The 19,291-nt window shown below is 42.2% G+C and overlaps 1 protein-coding gene across 2 annotated transcripts in view; it reads left to right on the forward strand.

The window, feature by feature from the left end:
• LOC139368743 (GRAM domain-containing protein 2A) overlaps window positions 1-19,291 on the forward strand; it is a 133,172-nt gene that overhangs the window by 96,788 nt on the left and 17,093 nt on the right. Inside the window, exon 12 of one of the 2 annotated variants that reach the window (XM_071108046.1) lies at window positions 903-1,134. The exons of the other annotated variant lie outside the window; for it this stretch is intronic. Within the exon in view, the coding sequence (XP_070964147.1) occupies window positions 903-912 (10 nt within the window). The 3' untranslated portion in view covers window positions 913-1,134. Of the gene's footprint in view, window positions 1-902; window positions 1,135-19,291 lie in introns of those variants that run through there. 2 annotated transcript variants of the gene reach the window in all.

A 19,291-nucleotide genomic window follows, 5' to 3' on the forward strand; every position in this document is an offset into this window, starting at 1 on the left:
CGGAGAGTTTGAGTCATTCAGTCAGAACATAAGTTCTTTGTTTAACAGTGTTACGTGACAAAGGTATTGATGTGAGTTTCTGTGCCTCTGCCTCCCCACACATTGTTTTCACCATGTCACTGTTGACAGTGAACACAGGTATAAATACACAGGGGATAATGGTGCAAATGGACAAACACCTGGAGGGGGGTGGAGACAAGCACAAAGACAGGTGAAACAGATCAGAGTGGGACAGCAATAATGTGTGGTTTCATAGCATAGCGGGCCTAGCCATTTACCGTGGGAATGATTCAAGTGCAACGGAAAATTGCAGCCTTTTCCCCATGATCTAATGGCGCTCTCTGATTGAATTTTATCTTTTAGATTTGAATCATTTTCATTTAGATTTTTAAGCGTTCAGTACATATGTCTAACCTTGTCTTGTGAAGTATGTCCTGTGATATGTGTTGTATTTTGGTGAAGTGTTGAATGTCATGTAACATGTGACATTATTCCTAAACAAATACCGCCATGGAACAATGAAGTATGAATGAATTCATACTGTTGCCAGGCTATCGTTGGTCCCAATGCACTCCCCAAGCCTATCCCCCCCCCCCCCCTTGTAAAGCTAAAGCTATCAGGAGCTATGACTTCAAATTCTTTTCAAAAACTTTTTTCCAGTAGCTCTTTGTGTTTTGCCTCTAGTTTCATAACCCCTCACTGCCCCTCTGGTTGTGACACAATTGAGATAAATCACAGTGGTGAGTCTCTATAAGGGCTGCTTTTTCAATCATCTGCAAGATAAAAAGCTGTGTTGGTGGAGCAACATTTTTGTCTGTACCCTTTAATAAAGTATTACGTGCAATTACTCTGATCTGAAAATATGACTTACTACTTTGTTGTCTTCCTATTGTTTCCTCTAGAACTGGTTAGGGAACGAAAGAAGAAAACTGGCCCAGAATCAAGCTGTCTCTCCCCAAAAAATGAAGCTCTACAAATGTAATGTGTCAACCTACAACCAGTTTATGAGGGACCATGGGCAAATGGCAGGCATTACAACCTGCCACAAAAGCTCAGTACATTAAGGAGGCAGGCGAGCTTCAGGCAGTTGGTCAGGAGTTGGAGGAGAACCTGAAGGCATTAAAAGTCAAGGATTATTTAAGCCGGCTGAAATCAATGGTTGGAATATATACAGTGCATTCGGAAAGTATTCAGACCCCTTGACTTTTTCCACATTTTATTACGTTACAGCCTGATTCTAAAATCGATTAAATAAATGTTTTTCCTCATTAATCTATACACAATACCCCGTAATGATCAAGCGAAAACAGATTTTTTTTAAATGTTTGTAAATATATTAAAAATAAAGAACTGAAATACCTTATTTACATAAGTATTCAGACCCTTTGCTATTAGACTCAAAATTGAGCTCATTTGCATCCTGTTCCCATTGATCATCCTTGAGATGTTTCTACAACTTGATTGGAGTCCACCTGTGGTCAATTAAATTGATTGGACATGATTTGGAAAGGCACACACCTGTCTATTTAAGGTTGACGGTGCATGTCAGAGCAAAAACCAAGCCATGAGGTCAAAGGAATTGTCCGTAGACCCCCGAGACAGGATTGTGTCGAGACACAGATCTGGGGAAGGGTACAAAAACATTTTGCAGCATTGAAATTCCCCAACAACACAGTGGCCTCCATCAGTCTTAAATGGAAGAAGTTTGGAACCACAGAACAGGCGTAAACAGCTGAAGTTGGAAGTTTACACACACTTAGGTTGGAGTCATTAAAACTCGTTTTTCAACCACTCCACAAATGTATAGTTAACAAACTATAGTTTTGGTAAGTTGGTTAGAACATCTACTTTGTGCATGACACAAGTAACTTTCCAACAATTGTTTACAGACAGATTATTTCATTTATAATTCACTGTATCACAATTCCAGTCGGTCAGAAGTTTACATACACTAAGTTGACTGTGCCTTTAAACAGCTTGGAAAATTCCAGAAAATGTAATTTTAGAATCTTTAGAAGCTTCTGATAGGCTAATGACACCATTTGAGTCAATTGGAGGAGTACCTGTGGATGTATTTCAAGGCCTACCTTCAAACTCAGTGCCTCTTTGCTTGACATCATGGAAAAATCAAAAGAAATCAGCCAAGACCTCAGAAACAAAATTGTAGACCTCCACAAGTCTGGTTAATCATTGGGAGCAATTTCCAAACGCCTGAAGGTACCACATTCATCTGTACAAACAATAGTACGCAAGTGTAAACACCATGGGACCACGCAGCCGTCATACCGCTCAGGAAGGAGACGTGTTCTGTCTCCTAGAGATGAACGTACTTTGGAGCGAAAAGTGCAAATCATTCCCAGAACAACAGCAAAAGACCTAGTGAAGATGCTGGAGGAAACAGTTACAAAACTATCTATATCCACAGTAAAACGAGTCCTATATCGGCATATCCTGAAAGGCTGCTCAGCAAGGAAGAGCCACTGCTCTAAAATCGCCATAAAAAAAGACAGACGGTTTGCAACTGCACATGGGGACAAAGATCGTACTTTTTGGAGAAATGTCCTCTGGTCTGATGAAACAAAAATAGAACTGTTTGGCCATAATGACCATCTTTATGTTTGGAGGAAAAAGGGGGAGGCTTGCAAGCCGAAGAACACCATCCAAACCGTGAAGCACAGGGGTGGCGGCATAATGTTGTGGGGATGCTTTGCTGCAGGAAGGACTGGTGCACTTCACAAAATAGATGGCATCATGAGGGTGGAAAATTATGTGGATATATTGAGGCAACATCTCAAGACATCAGTCAGGAAGTTAAAGCTTGGTCGCAAATGGGTCTTCCAAATGGACAATGACCCCAAGCATACTTCCAAAAGTTGTGGCAAAATGGCTTAAGGACAACAAAGTCAAGGTATTGGAATGGCCATCACAAAGCCCTGACCTCAATCCTATAGAAAATGTGTGGGCAGAACTTAAAAAGCGTGTGCGAGGAAGGAGGCCTACAAACCTGACTCAGTTACACCAGCTCTGTCAGGAGGAATTGGCCACAATTCACTCAACTTATTGTGGGATGCTTGTGGAAGGCTTCCCGAAATGTTTGAACCAAGTTAATTTAAAGGCAATGCTACCAAATACTAATTGAGTGTATGTAAACTTCTGACCCACTGGGAATGTGATGAAAGAAATAAAAGCTGAAATAGATCATTCTCTCTACTATTATTCTGACATTTCACATTCTTAAAATAAAGGGGTGATCCTAACTGCCGTAAAACAGGGAATTTTTACTAGGATTAAATGTCAGAAATGGTGAAAAACAGAGTTTAAATGTATTTGGCGAAGGTGTATGTAAGCTTCCGACTTCAACTGTATATTTAATAAATAACTCTGGTAATACTTAACCTCAAGCATACAGTACATCTATATATAATGCCTCATACAGTAATGTACCTCTTTTATTATTACATTTAGGCAAACCTGCAGCTTCACAGTCAAAGTTCAAAGGGTTTGACAAGGCTAGGGTGCAAGGAGTCTAAGCCTTATTCAACCAGAAGTGTAGTATGCATCATTATATTTGAATTAACTATACACATCTATGTGATTCAACAATTAAATAACTGTCCTGCTGCATTTAAGCAAGCCTAAAGTGGAGCTGACAGCGTTTTTAGCAACATGAAATCTTATTCAAATCTGTTCGTATACACCCCCAGGAAGAATGACACTTTTTTTTGTTACATTTTCTGACAAGCGAGCACTTAGATACGGTCATTTTCACATTTTTATAAATTCATAGAATGTTTGGGAATGACAGAGTAAAGGCATTTGTGAAAATTCGAGTTAACTGATGGTGTCAGTGCATGCAGCCGAGTTGATGGTCATGATTCTAGGTTTGAGATGGACGGAGGAGGTGAAACCACTCAGGAGTTGTGATCTGTTCTGATTCGGCTGAGGTGTTGAGGAAGTGTGAAAACGGGCAGGTCGGATAGGGGAGACTTGTTTGTGGAGATGATGGTGTTGTTCATGGGATTGGAGGTAAGCTTTTGCTGGGTTACCGCCCATGTGGGCGTGGAGGGTAATGAGAAGGCTGATGTATTGGCTAAGTGTGCGTTGAGGAGAGAGGGGGTAGACTACAGTTGGGGCACACGGGTTTGAATGCCACAGTGTGGATGATAGGGAGACATGAAGTAGTTCTGTTTGTTTAGCGGAGGAAACAGCGGAGCATGTGTTATTTTGTGAACTGTATAACGTAGATAGGGGGAGATTGTGTGAAAGGGTTAGAGAGGCTTGACGGGTTTGGAGTTTGGGTGGTGTAGTGGGGGGAGGAAAGTGATGTCTAGGGCTCTATTTCACTGTCTTCAGGGAACAGGGATAATGAAGAAAATGGGGGTGGGGGTGTATGCACCTTAAAAGTTGGACGCGATCTGCCAAGAAGAAGAAGAAGCTACGCAGATGTTCCATAGCCAATCAGAGCTACAGTCGTAGCCATTTGCAGTAATAATCAGTAATACTCGATTTGCTACATGGGCCTGCGATCATTCATTTGAACTGGACTGTGTGTTTACAGGCAGAAGCAACAGATCAAATTTTTGTGATTAGAATGCATTTGTCGAAAGCCACAAAATTCACCTGAATGTATTTTTGAAAATATGTAACTACCACGGGAGTCCTCTTACATTTGAGAACATTGCAGTCCTATTGATCAAACAACCATGAAATGGTAGGCTCTCTCTCCCTCGGTTATGCACATCAACACCAGCTAACGCTCGAGCGAGATGAGCTCAAATCTAACGAGGGAGCACTATATAACCTCAATCAAACTTTTTCCTGCTAGTTGGCCGTCAAAATTGCAATAATAAACGATGGGGAATAGTAGTAGCCCGCTTGTCCTTCTGCAGCTTGCCTGCCAATACATGCTCGTTCCAACCAGGGGTGAAAGTAGATTTCATTTCTTACCGTATGTGACACCCAAGCCTAGGTGTAATCATGGAATTACATGCACATGGAATCCCTATTAATTTCATATATGATCTCTGTGCCTCAAAGATGTGTCGTATCACATTTAACATGCAATACCTTTTAACATAGGCGGTGCGTGGGCTTGAGGTTTGGGAAACAAATTTTCCCCATAAACATGTGCCATTTTAATAAAACATTCCATGCATCCTTGCTTACAATTCCTAATGTAATGATTAGATCACATTAGATGGGAATGTCTTCTTCTTTAAGGTTTTATTGGCTGTCCTTTGGGTGGTAGACCATTCCTGATACACACTGGAAACTGTTGAGTGTGAAAAACCCAGGAACATTGCAGTTCTTGACACAGTGCGCCTGGCACCTACTACCATACCCTGTTCAAAGGCACTTAAATCGTTTGTCTTGCCCATTCACCCTCTGAATGGCACACATACACAATCCATGTCTCAATTGTCTCAAGGCTTAAAAATCATTCTTTAACCTGTCTCCTCCCCTTCATCTACACTGATTGAAGTGGATTTAACAGGTGACATCAAAAAGGGATCATAGCTTTCACCTGGATTCACCTGGTCAGTCTAAGACAAGTGTATAAAATCGACCGCACAGCCATGCAATCTCTATAGACAAACATTTGTAGTAGAATGGCCTTACGGAGGAGCTCAGTGACTTTCTACGTTGCACCGTCATAGGAGGCCACCTTTCCAACAAATCAGCTAGAGCTTCTCCGGTCAATTGTAAGTGTTGTTATTGTGATGTGGAAACGTCTAGGAGCAACAACGGCTCAGACGCTCGCAAAGTGGTAGGCCACACAAGCTCACAGAACAGGACCGCCGAGTGCTGAAGCGAGTAAGAATCATCTGTCCTCGGTTGCAACACTTACTACAGAGTTCCAAACAACCTCTGGAAGCAACGTCAGCACAAGAACTGTTTCATCGGGAGCTTCAGGAAATGGGTTTCCATGGCCGAGCAGCCACACACAAGCCTAATATCACCATGTGCAATGCCAAACGTTGGCTGGAGTGGTGTAAAGCTTGCCGCCATTGGACTCTGGAAAACTGTAAACGTTCTCTGGAATGATGAATCACGCTTCACCATCTGGCAGTCCGATGCCAGGAGAATGTTACATGCCCCAATGCATAGTGTCAACTGTAAAGTTTGGTGGAAGAGGAAAAATGGTCTCAGGCTGTTTTTAATGGTTTGGGTTAGGTCCCTTAGTTCTAGTGAATGGAAATCTAACGCCACAGCATAAAATGACATTCTAGACGATTCTGTGCTTCCAACTTTGTGGCAACTGTTTGGGGAAGGCTCTTTCCTGTTTCAGCATAACAGTGCCCTCATGCGCAAAGCGGTGTCCATACAGAAATGGTTTGTCAAGATCGATGTGGAAGAACTTGACTGGCCTGCACAGAGCCCTGACCTCAACCCCATCAAACACCTTCGGGATGAATTGGAACGCCAACTGCGAGCCAGACTTAATCGCCCAACATCAGTGCCCGCCTCACTAATGCTCTTGTGGCTGAATGGAAGCAAGTCTCTGCAGCAATGTTCCAACATCTAGTGGAAAGCCTTCCTAGAAGAGTGGAGGATGGGGGGGACCAACTCCACATTAATGCCCATGATTTTGGAATGAGATTTTCGACGAGCAGGTGTCCACATACTTTTAATAATGTGGTATCTATCCTAACTTTTAATGTGGTATCTATCTATCTATCTATCTATCTATCTATCTATCTATTAAACAGGACATATCTGAGGGGGCATGTGCCCCCTTTGGAGCTGGAGTAGGAGATTGGGTTATGGGTGGAACTAGGGTTAGAGGAGGAAGGGGTTGGACCTGGGGTTGAAGTTGGGCTGAGCCTGGAGGTTGGGCTGGACCTATGTCTAATTCTGGAGGTTGGTAACAATGTATGTTATGTAGGTAGGAATTTGTGTATGTTATGAATGATGCTTAAAGGGATTTCCCAGGATTGTTGTAGACTTTTTAGCCTGTAGTTCTGAAGCATGAGCCAAAAGTGGTCCGGGACAATTGCGTACTATATCACATATGTACAGATATGTGCGCCACGTCATTGCGCTTTCTCTCGCTCTGCTGTGTGTGATGCTTGCTAGCTGTCACTCAAATGGCGAGGGGCTGAATGTCTTTGGCTGGAACTCGAATTGCTAGGGGGCTGGCCCATGTGGGGGGAAATGTTGGGGAAATGGCATAGAACAGCTTCCAGAAAATAGTGGCTTTCAAACTATTTTGTGGCTAATTGAGGTAAGATAGTAATTCTGCTCATATATTATGCATGTATAGACTACACATTGACACCACCAGCATGAACCTGAAGGTTTAAAAAAATACTTACTACTCATAAAAGTACCAGAGCATGTCAGGGTAAAAACACTTTTGAAAAATCTATTACATTAGCATTTGTAAATCACAGTTTAAAAACAATGCTATTGGGAACCTTTTTGACTTTTAAAGGGAAAGTCAGAAGATCTTCTAGTTTTTGTTACAGAACCCAAAAAAATGCAATAAAAACTGTCATTATTGCCACCAACTTGTACGGGGTGTAATAGCAGCCAATTTGCTTACTGTAAATATTGCACTCAGAAATTACGATTTGAATAGTTGATTTAAACCTTCTGACCAACTAGTGGGTCAGGTGGCACCCCACTGTCTGATTCAGAGACAGCAGGGTTTCACAAACTGTAGATCCCAGGTCCTATATTTGAAAATAAAAATGGGTTTTATCAAACAAAACGATGCTATATTTTATCTCTGGGACACTCATGATGACAAATCAGAGCAAGATCACTGAATATAAGTACATTATTTAACTTCAGAGGTGAATGCATCAAACCAGTTGCTGTGATAAGTGTTTTGTTGTTGTGCACTCTCCTCAACCAATAGCATGGCAGTTTTTCACTGTAATAGCTACTGTAAATTGGACAGTTGGCTGTTACTTACGTCATTCTAGTCACATTAGCGCACGTTAGTAACAACCGTCCCGGTAAAGGAACGCCGATCCCGTAGATCCTTTTATCTACTTCAGTTGCTTTGACAATGTAAAGATATGTTTCCCCTGCCAATAAAGCCCTTTAAATTGAATTGAGAGAGAGAGAATTTATTCGTATGGGCCATTAGGTTGCTTTACTAAAACTCTTTCTTCTTTAACAAACAGCCCTATTGTTGTGACATACTCTGCACAGATGACCTACTAATGTTAGGTGTCCAATTTTCTTCCTTTGGCCTCTTAAATTGTTTGGCATCTCAAAAAGCAGGCTAATGTTGTAACAGTCAGTTGGCTGCCGGTGCAGAGGCTCACTCATTCCCGCTCCGAAGGCTTTTATTGGGCTTATAAACCTTAACGTGTCGGCAGTAGGTGCCGCGTGCTCCTGGTGAAATGTCGAAGCCTGGTGTGGATGGCCACCCATCATCACCCAGAGCGTGGCATGGCTCCAGAGACAGTAAATATGAGAAGTAGACTGCCAGCCCGCTCATACTGCTCTGCTCTACCATGCATTCACTCCCCTTTGTGTGGCTCCACTCCCTAAAGAGCTGTGATATTAAGACACATATTGTTTACTTGTTAACCGTATAAAATGAGGTGGGAGATTACAGGGAATGTATTGTCTTTCTACCTGTATTTGGTAGAAGTTAATCATTTTGTCTGCTGGGGATGCATTTGCTCCATTTTTATTGGTGAGTTTAACATAATAATATAGTTTAACATGTTTTTTTAATGACTAACTTATCTCAGTACCCCACACATACAATTATCTGTAATGTCCCTCAGTCGAGCAGTGAATATCAAACAGATTCAACCAAAAAAAAACAGGGAGGTTTTCCAATGCCACAAAGGTAGATGGGTAAAAATAAAAAAGCAGACATCGAATATCCATAATTACACTTCGGATAGACCCAGTCACTACAAAGATACAAGTGTCCTTCCTATCCAGGTGTGGAAAGCTCTTAGAGACTTACCTAGAAAGACTCACAGCTGTAATCGCTGCCAAAGGGTGCCAATACTAAGGTATATGTCACGTTCTGACCTTAGTTCCTTTTTTATGTCTTTGTGTTAGGTTGGTCAGGGCGTGAGTTGGGGTGGGTAGTCTATGTTCTTTTTACTATGTTGTTATATTTCTATGTGTTTGGCCTAGTATGGTTCTCAATCAGAGGCAGGTGTCGTTCGTTGTCTCTGATTGAGAATCATACTTAGGTAGCCTGTTTTCCCCATTTTGGTTGTGGGTGTTTAATTTCTGTTTAGTGTCTGTTCACCTGGCAGAACTGTTTTGTTTTCTCTTCGTTATTATTTTGTGTAGTGTTTAGTTTTTCAATTAAAAACATGACGAACACTTACCATGCTGCATTTTGGTCCTCCTCTCCTTCCACCAACGAGAAGCGTTCCAGTATATTAGATTTATTTTCAATAAATGAGCACATTTTTTGTCATTATGGGGTATTGTGGGTAGATGGGCGAGAAAAAAAATAGAATTAATCCGTTTTGAATTCTGGCTGTTACAACAAAATGTGGAATAAATTGAGGGGGATGAATACTTTCTGAAGGCACTGTATGTCACAGGGCTTGGCAATCAATCCCTTGAAAAACAGGTGGTATGTCTTCTGAATATTCGAAGAGGCGTTAATTTACCCATACATTCCACATACGGCACTGTATACAAGTGTCAATCTGATGTTGATGGAGGCAAACGTTTCTGTCATAAATCAAATAGATATAAATAGGTCATCAACGCCTTGAGCAGCCCTGGAGCAGTTCCTCTAAATCTCCTCAACAATGCTCGCAAGAAGAGGTATGTGTACAGCACGGCATGTGGGCACTGCTTGTAGTAGTGTTAGCCCTTGGTTCCCTCCAGACTTGGCTGCCCTTGACCAGCACAAAAACATCCTGAGGCGTACTGCACTAGCATCGAATATCCCCGTGATATGCAACTTTTCCGGGAAGCCAGGAATCAATATGCACAGTCAGTTAGGAAAGCTAAGGCTAGCTTTTTCAAACAGAAATGTGCATCCTGCAGCACTAATTCCAACAAGTTTTGGGACACTGTAAAGTCCATGGAGAATAAGAGTACCTCTTCCCAGCTGCCCACTGAACTGAGGCTAGGAAACACTGTCACCACCGATAAATCCACAATATTTGAGAATTTCAATAAGCATTTCTCTATGGCTGGCCATGCTTTCCACCTGGCTACCCCAACTCCGGCCAACACCCCCCGCAGCAACTGGCCCAAATCCAGACGTCTGATGTTCTGCAAAATCTGGATCCCTACAAATCAGCTGGGCTAGACAATCTGGACCCTCTCTTCCTAAAATGATGCAACCCCTGTTCAACCTCTCTTTCGTATCATCTGAGATTCCTAAAGGTTGGAAATCGGCTGCAGTCAACCCCCTATTCAAAGGGGGAGACACTCTAGGCGCAAACTTTTACAGACTTATGTGTATCCTGCTCTGCCTTTCTAAAGTCTTCGAAAGCCAAGTGAACAAACAGATAATCGACCATTTAGAATCCCACTGTACCTTCTCCACTATGCAATCCGGTTTCCGAGCTGGTCAAGGGTGCACGCTCAAGGTCCTAAACTATATCATAACCGCCATCGATAAAAGACAGTACTGTGCAGTCGTCTTCATCAACCTGGCCAAGGCTTTCGACTCTGTCAATCACCGTATTCTTATCGGCAGACTCAACAGCCTTGGTTTCTCTAATGACTGCCTTCCCTGGTTCACTAACTACTTCTCAGAAAGAGTTCAGTGTGTCAAATCGGAGGGCCTGTTGTCAGGACTTCTGGCAGTCTCTATGGGCCGACTCTTTTCTCTGTATATATCAATGATGTCGCTCTTGCTGCGGGTGATTATTTGATCCACCTCTACGCAGACGACACCATTCTGTATACATCTGGCCCTTCTTTGGACACTCTAAACGAGCTTCAATGCCAAACAACACTCCTTCCGTGGCCTCCAACTGCTCTTAAATACTAGTAAAACGAAATGCATGCTCTTCAGCCGATCGCTGTCCGCACCCGCCTGCCCAACTAGCATCACTACTCTGGACAGTTCTGACTTAGAATATGTGGACAACTATAAATACCTAGGTGTCTGGCTAGACTGTAAACTCTCCTTCCAGACTCATATTAAGCATCTCCAATCCAAAATGAAATCTAGAATCTGCTTCCTATTTCGCAACAAAGCCTCCTTCACTCACATTGCCAAACATACCCTTGTAAAACTGACTATCCTACCGATCCTTGACTTCAGCGATGTAATTTACAAAATAGCCTCCAACAGTCAACTCAGCAAATTGCATGCAGTCTATCACAGCGCCATTCGTTTTGTCACCAAAGCCCCATATACTACCCACCACTGCGACCTGTATGCTCTCGTTGGCTGGCCCTCGCTACATATTCGTCGCCAAACCCACTGGCTCCAGGTCATCTATAAGTCTCTGCTAGGTAAAGCGCCGCCTTATCTCAGCTCACTGGTCACCATAGCAACACCCACCCATAGCACAGGCTCCAGCAGGTATATTTCACTGGTCATCCCCAAAGTCAACACCTCTTTGGCCGCCTTTCCTTCTAGTTCTCTGCTGCCAATGACTGGAACGAATTGCAAAAATATCAAATCAAAATCAAATGTATTTATATAGCCCTTCGTACATCAGCTGATATCTCAAAGTGCTGTACCCAGCCTAAAACCCCAAACAGCAAGCAATGCAGGTGTAGAAGCACGGTGGCTAGGAAAAACTCCCTAGAAAGGCCAAAATCTAGGAAGAAACCTAGATAGGAACCAGGCTATGTGGGGTGGCCAGTCCTCTTCTGGCTGTGCCGGGTGTAGATTATAACAGAACATGGCCAAGATGTTCAAATGTTCATAAATGACCAGCATGGTCAAATAATAATAATCACAGACAGAACAGTTGAAACTGGAGCAGCAGCACGGCCAGGTGGACCGGGGACAGCAAGGAGTCATCATGTCAGGTAGTCCTGAGGCATGGTCCTAGGGCTCAGGTCCTCCGAGAGAGAGAAAGAAAGAGAGAAAGAGAGAATTAGAGAGAGCATACTTAAATTCACACAGGACACCGGATAGGACAGGAGAAGTACTCCAGATATAACCCAGACAGGAAGATCACATCAGTGACTCAATCCACTCAAGTGACGCAGCCCCTGTAATAGGGTTAGAGGCAGAGAATCCCAGTGGAAAGAGAGGAACCGGCCAGGCAGAGACAGCAAGGGCGGTTCGTTGCTCCAGAGCCTTTCCGTTCACCCTCCCACTCCTGGGCCAGACTACACTCAATCATATGACCCACTGAAGAGATGAGTCTTCAGTAAAGACTTAAAGGTTGAGACCGAGTTTGCGTCTCTCACATGGGTAGGCAGACCATTCCATAAAAATGAGAGCTCTATAGGAGAAAGCCCTGCCTCCAGCTGTTTTGCTTAGAAATTCTAGGGACAATTAGGAGGCCTGCGTCTTGTGACCGTAGCGTACGTGTAGGTATGTGCGGCAGGACCAAATCAGAGAGATAGGTAGGAGCAAGCCCATGTAATGCTTTGTAGGTTAGCAGTAAAACCTTGAAATCAGCCCTTGCCTTGACAGGAATCCAGTGTAGGGAGGCTAGCACTGGAGTAATATGATACATTTTTTTGGTTCTAGTCAGGATTCTAGCAGCCGTATTTAGCACTAACTGAAGTTTATTTAGTGCTTTATCCGGGTAGCCGGAAAGTAGAGCATTGCAGTAGTCTAACCTAGAAGTGACAAAAGCATGGATAATTTTTCTGCATCATTTTTGGACAAAAAGTTTCTGATTTTTGCAATGTTACGTAGATGGAAAAAAGCTGTCCTTGAAACAGTCTTGATATGTTCTTCAAAAGAGAGATCAGGGTCCAGAGTAACGCCGAGGTCCTTCACAGTTTTATTTGAGACGACTGTACAACCATTAAGATTAATTGTCAGATTCAATAGAAGATCTCTTTGTTTCTTGGGACCTAGAACAAGCATCTCTGTTTATATCTCCATCACTAACTTTAAGCATCAGCTGTCAGAGTAGCTTACCGATCGCTGCACCTGTACACAGCCCATCTGTAAATAGCCCATCAAACCAACTACCTACCTCATCCCCATATTTGTTTTTCTGCTCTTTTGCACACCAGTATTTCTACTTGCACACCCTCATCTGTGTCACGCCCTGGCCTTAGTATTTTGTGTTTTCTTTATTATTTTGGTCAGGCCAGGGTGTGACATGGGTGAATTATGTGTTTGTCTTGTCTAGGGGTTTTTGTAGATTGATGGGGTTGTGTTTAGTATAGTAGTCTAGGGAAGTCTATGGTTGCCTAGAGTGGTTCTCAATCAGAGGCAGGTGGTTATCGTTGTCTCTGATTGGGAACCATATTTAGGCAGCCAAATTCTTTAGGTATTTCGTGGGTGATTGTTCCTGTCTCTGTGTTTGTTGCACCAGATAGGGCTGTTTCGGTTTTCACGGTTCTTGTTTTTTGTATATTGTTTATATTTTCATCTTTATTAAAGATGTTTATGAATAACCACGCTGCATTTTGGTCCTCCTCTCCTTCGACAGAAGAAAACCGTAACAATCTGCACATCTATCACACCAGTGTTAATTTTCTAAATTGTAATTACTTTGCCACTATGGCCTATTCATTTGCACACACTGTATAAATATTTTTCTATTGTGTTATTGACTGTACGTGTGTTTATACCATGTTCTTTGTTGTTTTTGTCGCACTTAATCTTGGCCAGGTTGCAGTTGTAAATAAGAACTTGATCTCAACTGGCCTACCTGGTTAAATAAAGGTGAAATAAAATACATTTTAAAAATCCACTTGAACTGGCATACCTTCCATTACTACACCCTGTGGCTCAGAAGAAACAAAATAGTGAAATCATAGGATCGGACCCTTTTTGTAATTTTTGCCTAAAATGACATACCCAAATCTAACTGCCTGTAGCTCAGGTCCTGATGCAAGGATATGCATATTCTTGATGCCATTTGAAAGGAAACACTTTGAAGTTTGTTTAAATGTGAAATTAATGTAGGGGAATATAATACATTAGATCTAGTAAAATATTAAAACATAAAAAAATCATGTTTGAAATACAAGAGAAAGGCCACAATGTTTTATTGGAGTTTAGGCGCAATTTAGATATTGGCCACTAGATGGCAGCAGTGTATGTGCAAAGTTTTAGACTGAGCCAATGAACCATTGCATTACTGTTCAAAATGTTGTATCAAGTCTGCCCAAATGTGCCTAATTGGTTTATTGATACATTTTCAAGTACATAACTGTGCACTTTCCTCAAACAATAGCATGGCATTTCACTGTAACAGCTACTGTAAATTGGACAGTGCAGTTCGATTAACAAGAATTTAAGCTTTCTGTCCATATAAGACATGTGTATGTCCTGGGAAATGTTCTTGTTACTTAAAACGTAATGCTAATCACATTAGCGCATGTTAGCTCAACCGTCCCGTGGGGGACACACCGATCCCGTAGTTAACACTGAAGTCACCAAGATCATAAAATAAATTGTTCATTTAATTTTTTAAGTTCATTGGAAAGAAATTGGGCTCTGAGTACCTAGCATATGAATGAAAGTTTACAATGTAGGCGCACAGGTCAAGATACATTTTTGTAATCAAGGTGACAGACATTGACACATTCAATTCCGCCTTGTATACTCTTGCCTGCATCTAGCAAATCTAGGGTGTAATCATTTGTCCAAAAGTTGCAAACGAGAGTTTCTCTTGGACAAATTCAGTTAAGTTTATCCCCGTTTTGTTTTCTGTTTGCTTCCGTTTAAGAAACGCTTAACATAATTGGCAGAATAAATACGCCAAATTATCACACGCAATCACAGTTCACGTTCATAGCAGCCACATACAAAAAGTATGATCCCTTTGATCATTGTATAATTCCCTCTCACATCTACACGCTCTCCTCCTCTCACCATTTCCCTTCACTTGTGTACTTCTGTGCACAACACATCAGCTGTCTGTGACCAGACGAAAAAACCTCTCCAAGCCAAACCTTCATACCATAACTGCTAACCGCTACACGTTGTCAACATATTAGTTAACGTCAGGGAGGTAGGTAACCTAGTGGTTGGAGCGTTGGGCTAGTAACCAAAAGGTTGCTGGATTGAATCCCCGAGCTGGCAAGGTAAAAATCTGTCGTTCTGCACCTGAACAAGTTAATCCTCTGTTCCCCGGTAGGCCGTCATTGTAAGTAAGAATTTGTTCTTAACTGACTTGCCTAGTTAAATTAAGGTTCAATGTTCACAAAAATGTCATAGTCAACATAGCTACTAGATCTAACGTGTTAGTAAACTTGCTACATTCATGCAATTTAGCAGTTACACTGTCGGGCCCTGGTGGCAATAAATGAATAAAACCAAAAGCTTACCTTGACTTGGAAGAGTTCCAGTGTTGGATAGCCATAGCGAGCTAGCTAACATTGCATCCCTCTGTTTGAGCTGGGTGTTTGAGTAGGCTAAACTAGCTAGCTGCATTCACCAGCTAAGTATGTCTAAGTGAAAAAAATACTACAAAATATAACTAGTACTCTCTCGCTTCTCCTTCATTTTTGAAGAAATACATTTTTTCAAAACTGTTAAACTTTTGTCTTTCTCTCTGAGTCAACTACTCAACACATGTTCTGCACTGCAGTGGTAGCTAGCTGTAGTTTATGCTTTCAGTACTAGATTAATTCTCTAATCCTTTGATTTGGTGGACAACATGTCAGTTCATGCTGCAAGAGCTTTGATAGGTTGTAGGACGTCCTCCGGAAGTTGTCATGATTACTGTGTAAGTCTATGGAAGGAGAAGTGAGAACCATGAGCCTCTTAGGTTTTGTATTGAAGTCAATTTAACCAGAGGACAGAAACTAGCTGTCCAACAGCTACACCATGGTGTTACCTTAGAGTGCTGTTGAGGCTACTGTATAATTTCATTGCAAAACAGTGTTTTAATCAATTATTTGGTGACGTGAATATATTTAAATAGTTTTATCTAAAAAGGATAATTTTTAAATGTTTCACTATTTGAATTTTTATGAAATTCACTGAGGATGGTCTTCCCTTTCTCCTCTGAGGAGCCTCCGCTTATGTTAATACACATCCAAGAGTACAACCAGTTTTTTAGACACTTGCTGCTGATGAGTATTTTTTTTTCTTTTTCTGGCTGAGACAGTTTGTTTGGATTGCCAATAATAATTGATAATTGAACTACTATTAGGGGCGGTAGGTACCCCAGCGGCTAGGGAGTTGGACCTGTGGCCAAAAATTGACAATACATTTAAATTGTCCACAACAAATAAGAGTGAGATATAACTTATTAGTCCATACATGATGGACATTTTTCCTCTGCTTTTAACCCAACCACTCCGATATACACACGCACATCAGGTTTGGATCACTGGATCAGAAGGCAGCCTCAGTGCACCCACCCACTGCGGAGCCAGGCCCAGCCAATCAGAATACATTTTTCCCCACAAAAGGGCGTTATTACAGACAGAAAATACTCCCCTCTACCCTCAGACAATCACGCAGGTGAAGTAGCCGGATGTGTGTGGAGGTCCGGTCTGGCGTGGTTACACGTGGTCTGCAGTTGTGAGGTCGGTTGGATGTACTGCCAAGTTCTCTAAAACGACGTTGGAGGCATCTTATAGTGGCGAAATTAACATTCAATTCTCTGCCAACAGCTCTGGTGGACATTCCTGCAGTCATCATGCCAATTGCACACTCCGACAAAACTTGAGACATCTGTGGCATTGTCTTCTGTGACAAAACTGCACATTTAAGAGTGGCCTTTTATTGTCCCCAGCACAAGTTGCACCTCTGTAATGATCATGCTGTTTAATCAACTTCTTGATATGCCACACCTGTCAAGTGGATGGATTATCAAAGCAAAGGAGAAATGCTCACTAACAGGGATGTAAACAAATCCCGTATCTGTCGCAGAATGTTGCTGCTAACCTTGTGCGACAGCAAGCCTTTTCCTTTTGGACAAAAATTATGAGAATATGGAGAGTTATGAAGTTATGAAAACTGGGTGTTTTGCAAATGTTGAACTTGTAATATGGCTACTAATACTTGAAAAGCTCAATTAAAGTCCAAGTATACAAAATTTGATGATATTCTTGCAGAAAAAATGTAATTTGAATGTAAATGTATCTTTCAAGATTTGCCCAAATGTGACTTCACACTAAATGTCATGTAGTTTGCTCATACTTCAAGTTATCCGTCTGAAACTCTGCACATACACTGCTGCCATCTTGTGGACACCATCAGAATTACAACCAGAGGGATGGCTAGATTTGGGGCCTTTCTGTTGCCTTTCAAAGATGGTGGTAGAACAAAATTAAAACGGTTGGTTTATTCTTTGTATTTTCTTCTACCAGATCTATTGTGTTATATTCTCCTACATTCAATTCACATTTCCACAAACTTCAGTGTTTCCTTTCAAATGGTACCAAGAATATGCGTATCCTTGCTTCAGGGCCGGAGATACAGACAGTTAGAAAAAAGATGTCAATACGCACATTTTTTGGCATTTTGTAACAGATGTCTATTTCCACTCATTAAATAGCCTGAGTATACAGTACATGCAGTTTGGATGCTGGAATTATTTGGGAGTGGACAAACCTGCACTTTTTGAAGTGATTTGTTTGAAAATAGCATGACTGATTATGTTCATGCCAAATGTAAAGGTAATACATTTTTTTACAGTTTAAATTACATATTTATTAATAGGCCCATAAAAAAAAGAATGTGCGTGCACTCAATAGAGACCCCCAAATCTCATGGTGTAATTAGCACTTCCTCTTTCCTTCAATTCACCATATGATTCAATTGACATGCTTCCACTCCTGGTACGTGGTGCATAATAAGAATTTATACTGCGACGCCAGAGATGACATCTTTTTCAGAAAATTCCCTGAGACACAATGCACTTTCCTTTTGTTCTCCTGACATACAATAAATCAACACCATGCCACTCCTGGTCACTGATTGACTCCACCTTCCCAATCACCAACACTGGATTGCTGAGGAGTGGAAAAACAATCACCAGGTCTGATAAATTGCCAGTTCAAATCAAATGTTATTTGTCACATGCCCGAATAACAGCGAAATGCGTACTTACAAGCCCTTAACCAACAACGCAGTTTTAAGAAAATACCGAAAAGAGATTAAAAAAAAAGAAAAGTAAGAGACAAGAAAAACAAATCATTAAAGAGCAGCAGTTAAAAACAATAGCGGGGCTAAAAACAGGGGGTTCCGGTTCAGTGTCAATGCGCAGGGGCACCAGTGTCGAGGTAGTTATGTACATGCAGGTAGGGTTATTAAAGTAGCTATGCATAGAAGATAACAGAGAGTAGCAGCGGCGTTGGGGTGGTGCGGGGGTGCAAATAGTCTGGGTAAACATTTGATTAGCTGTTCGGGAATCTTATGGCTTGGGGGTAGAAGCTGTTTAGAAGCCTCTTGGACCTAGACTTGGCGCTCCGGTATCTCTTGCCATGTGGTAGCAGAGAGAACAGTCTATGACAAGGGTGCCTGGAGTCTTTGACAATTGTTAGGGCCTTCCTCTGACACCGCCTGGTATAGAGGTCCTGGATGGCAGGAAGCTTGGCCCCGGTGATGTACTGGCTGGTAGCACTACCCTCTGTAGTGCCTTGCAGTTGGAGGCCTGAGCATTGCCATACCAGGCAGTGATGCAACCCATCAGGATGCTCTCAATGGTGCAGCTGTAAAACCTTTTGAGGATCTGAGGACCCATGCCAAATCTTTTCAGTCTCCTGAGGGGGAATAGGTTTTGTCGTGCCCTCTTCACGACTGTCATGCTGTGCTTGGACCATGATAGTTTGTTGGTGATGTGGATGCCAAGGAACTTGAAGCTCCCAACCTGCTCCACTACAGCCCCGTCGATGAGAATGGGGGCGTGCTCGGTCCTCCTTTTCCTGTAGTCCACAATCATCTCTTTTAGTCTTGATCAAGTTGAGGGGGAGGTTGTTGTCCTTGCACCACCAGGTCAGGTCTCTGACCTCCTCCCTATAGGCTGTCTCATCGTTGTTGGTTGATCAGCCCTACCACTGTTGTGTCATCAGCAAACTTGATGATGGTGTTGGAGTTGTGCCTGGCCACACAGTCATGAGTGAACAGGGAGTGCAGGAGGAGACTGAGCAAGCACCCCTGAGGGGCCCCTGTGTTGAGGATCAGTGCGATTTAATCTTAGTCTTGTATTGACACTTTGCCTTTTTGATGGTTTGTCAAGGGGAAAGTGGGATTTCTTATAAGCTTCTGGGTTAGAGTCCCGCT

The sequence above is a fragment of the Oncorhynchus clarkii genome, chromosome 2, assembly GCF_045791955.1.
Source record: "Oncorhynchus clarkii lewisi isolate Uvic-CL-2024 chromosome 2, UVic_Ocla_1.0, whole genome shotgun sequence".
Lineage (NCBI taxonomy): Eukaryota > Metazoa > Chordata > Actinopteri > Salmoniformes > Salmonidae > Oncorhynchus > Oncorhynchus clarkii.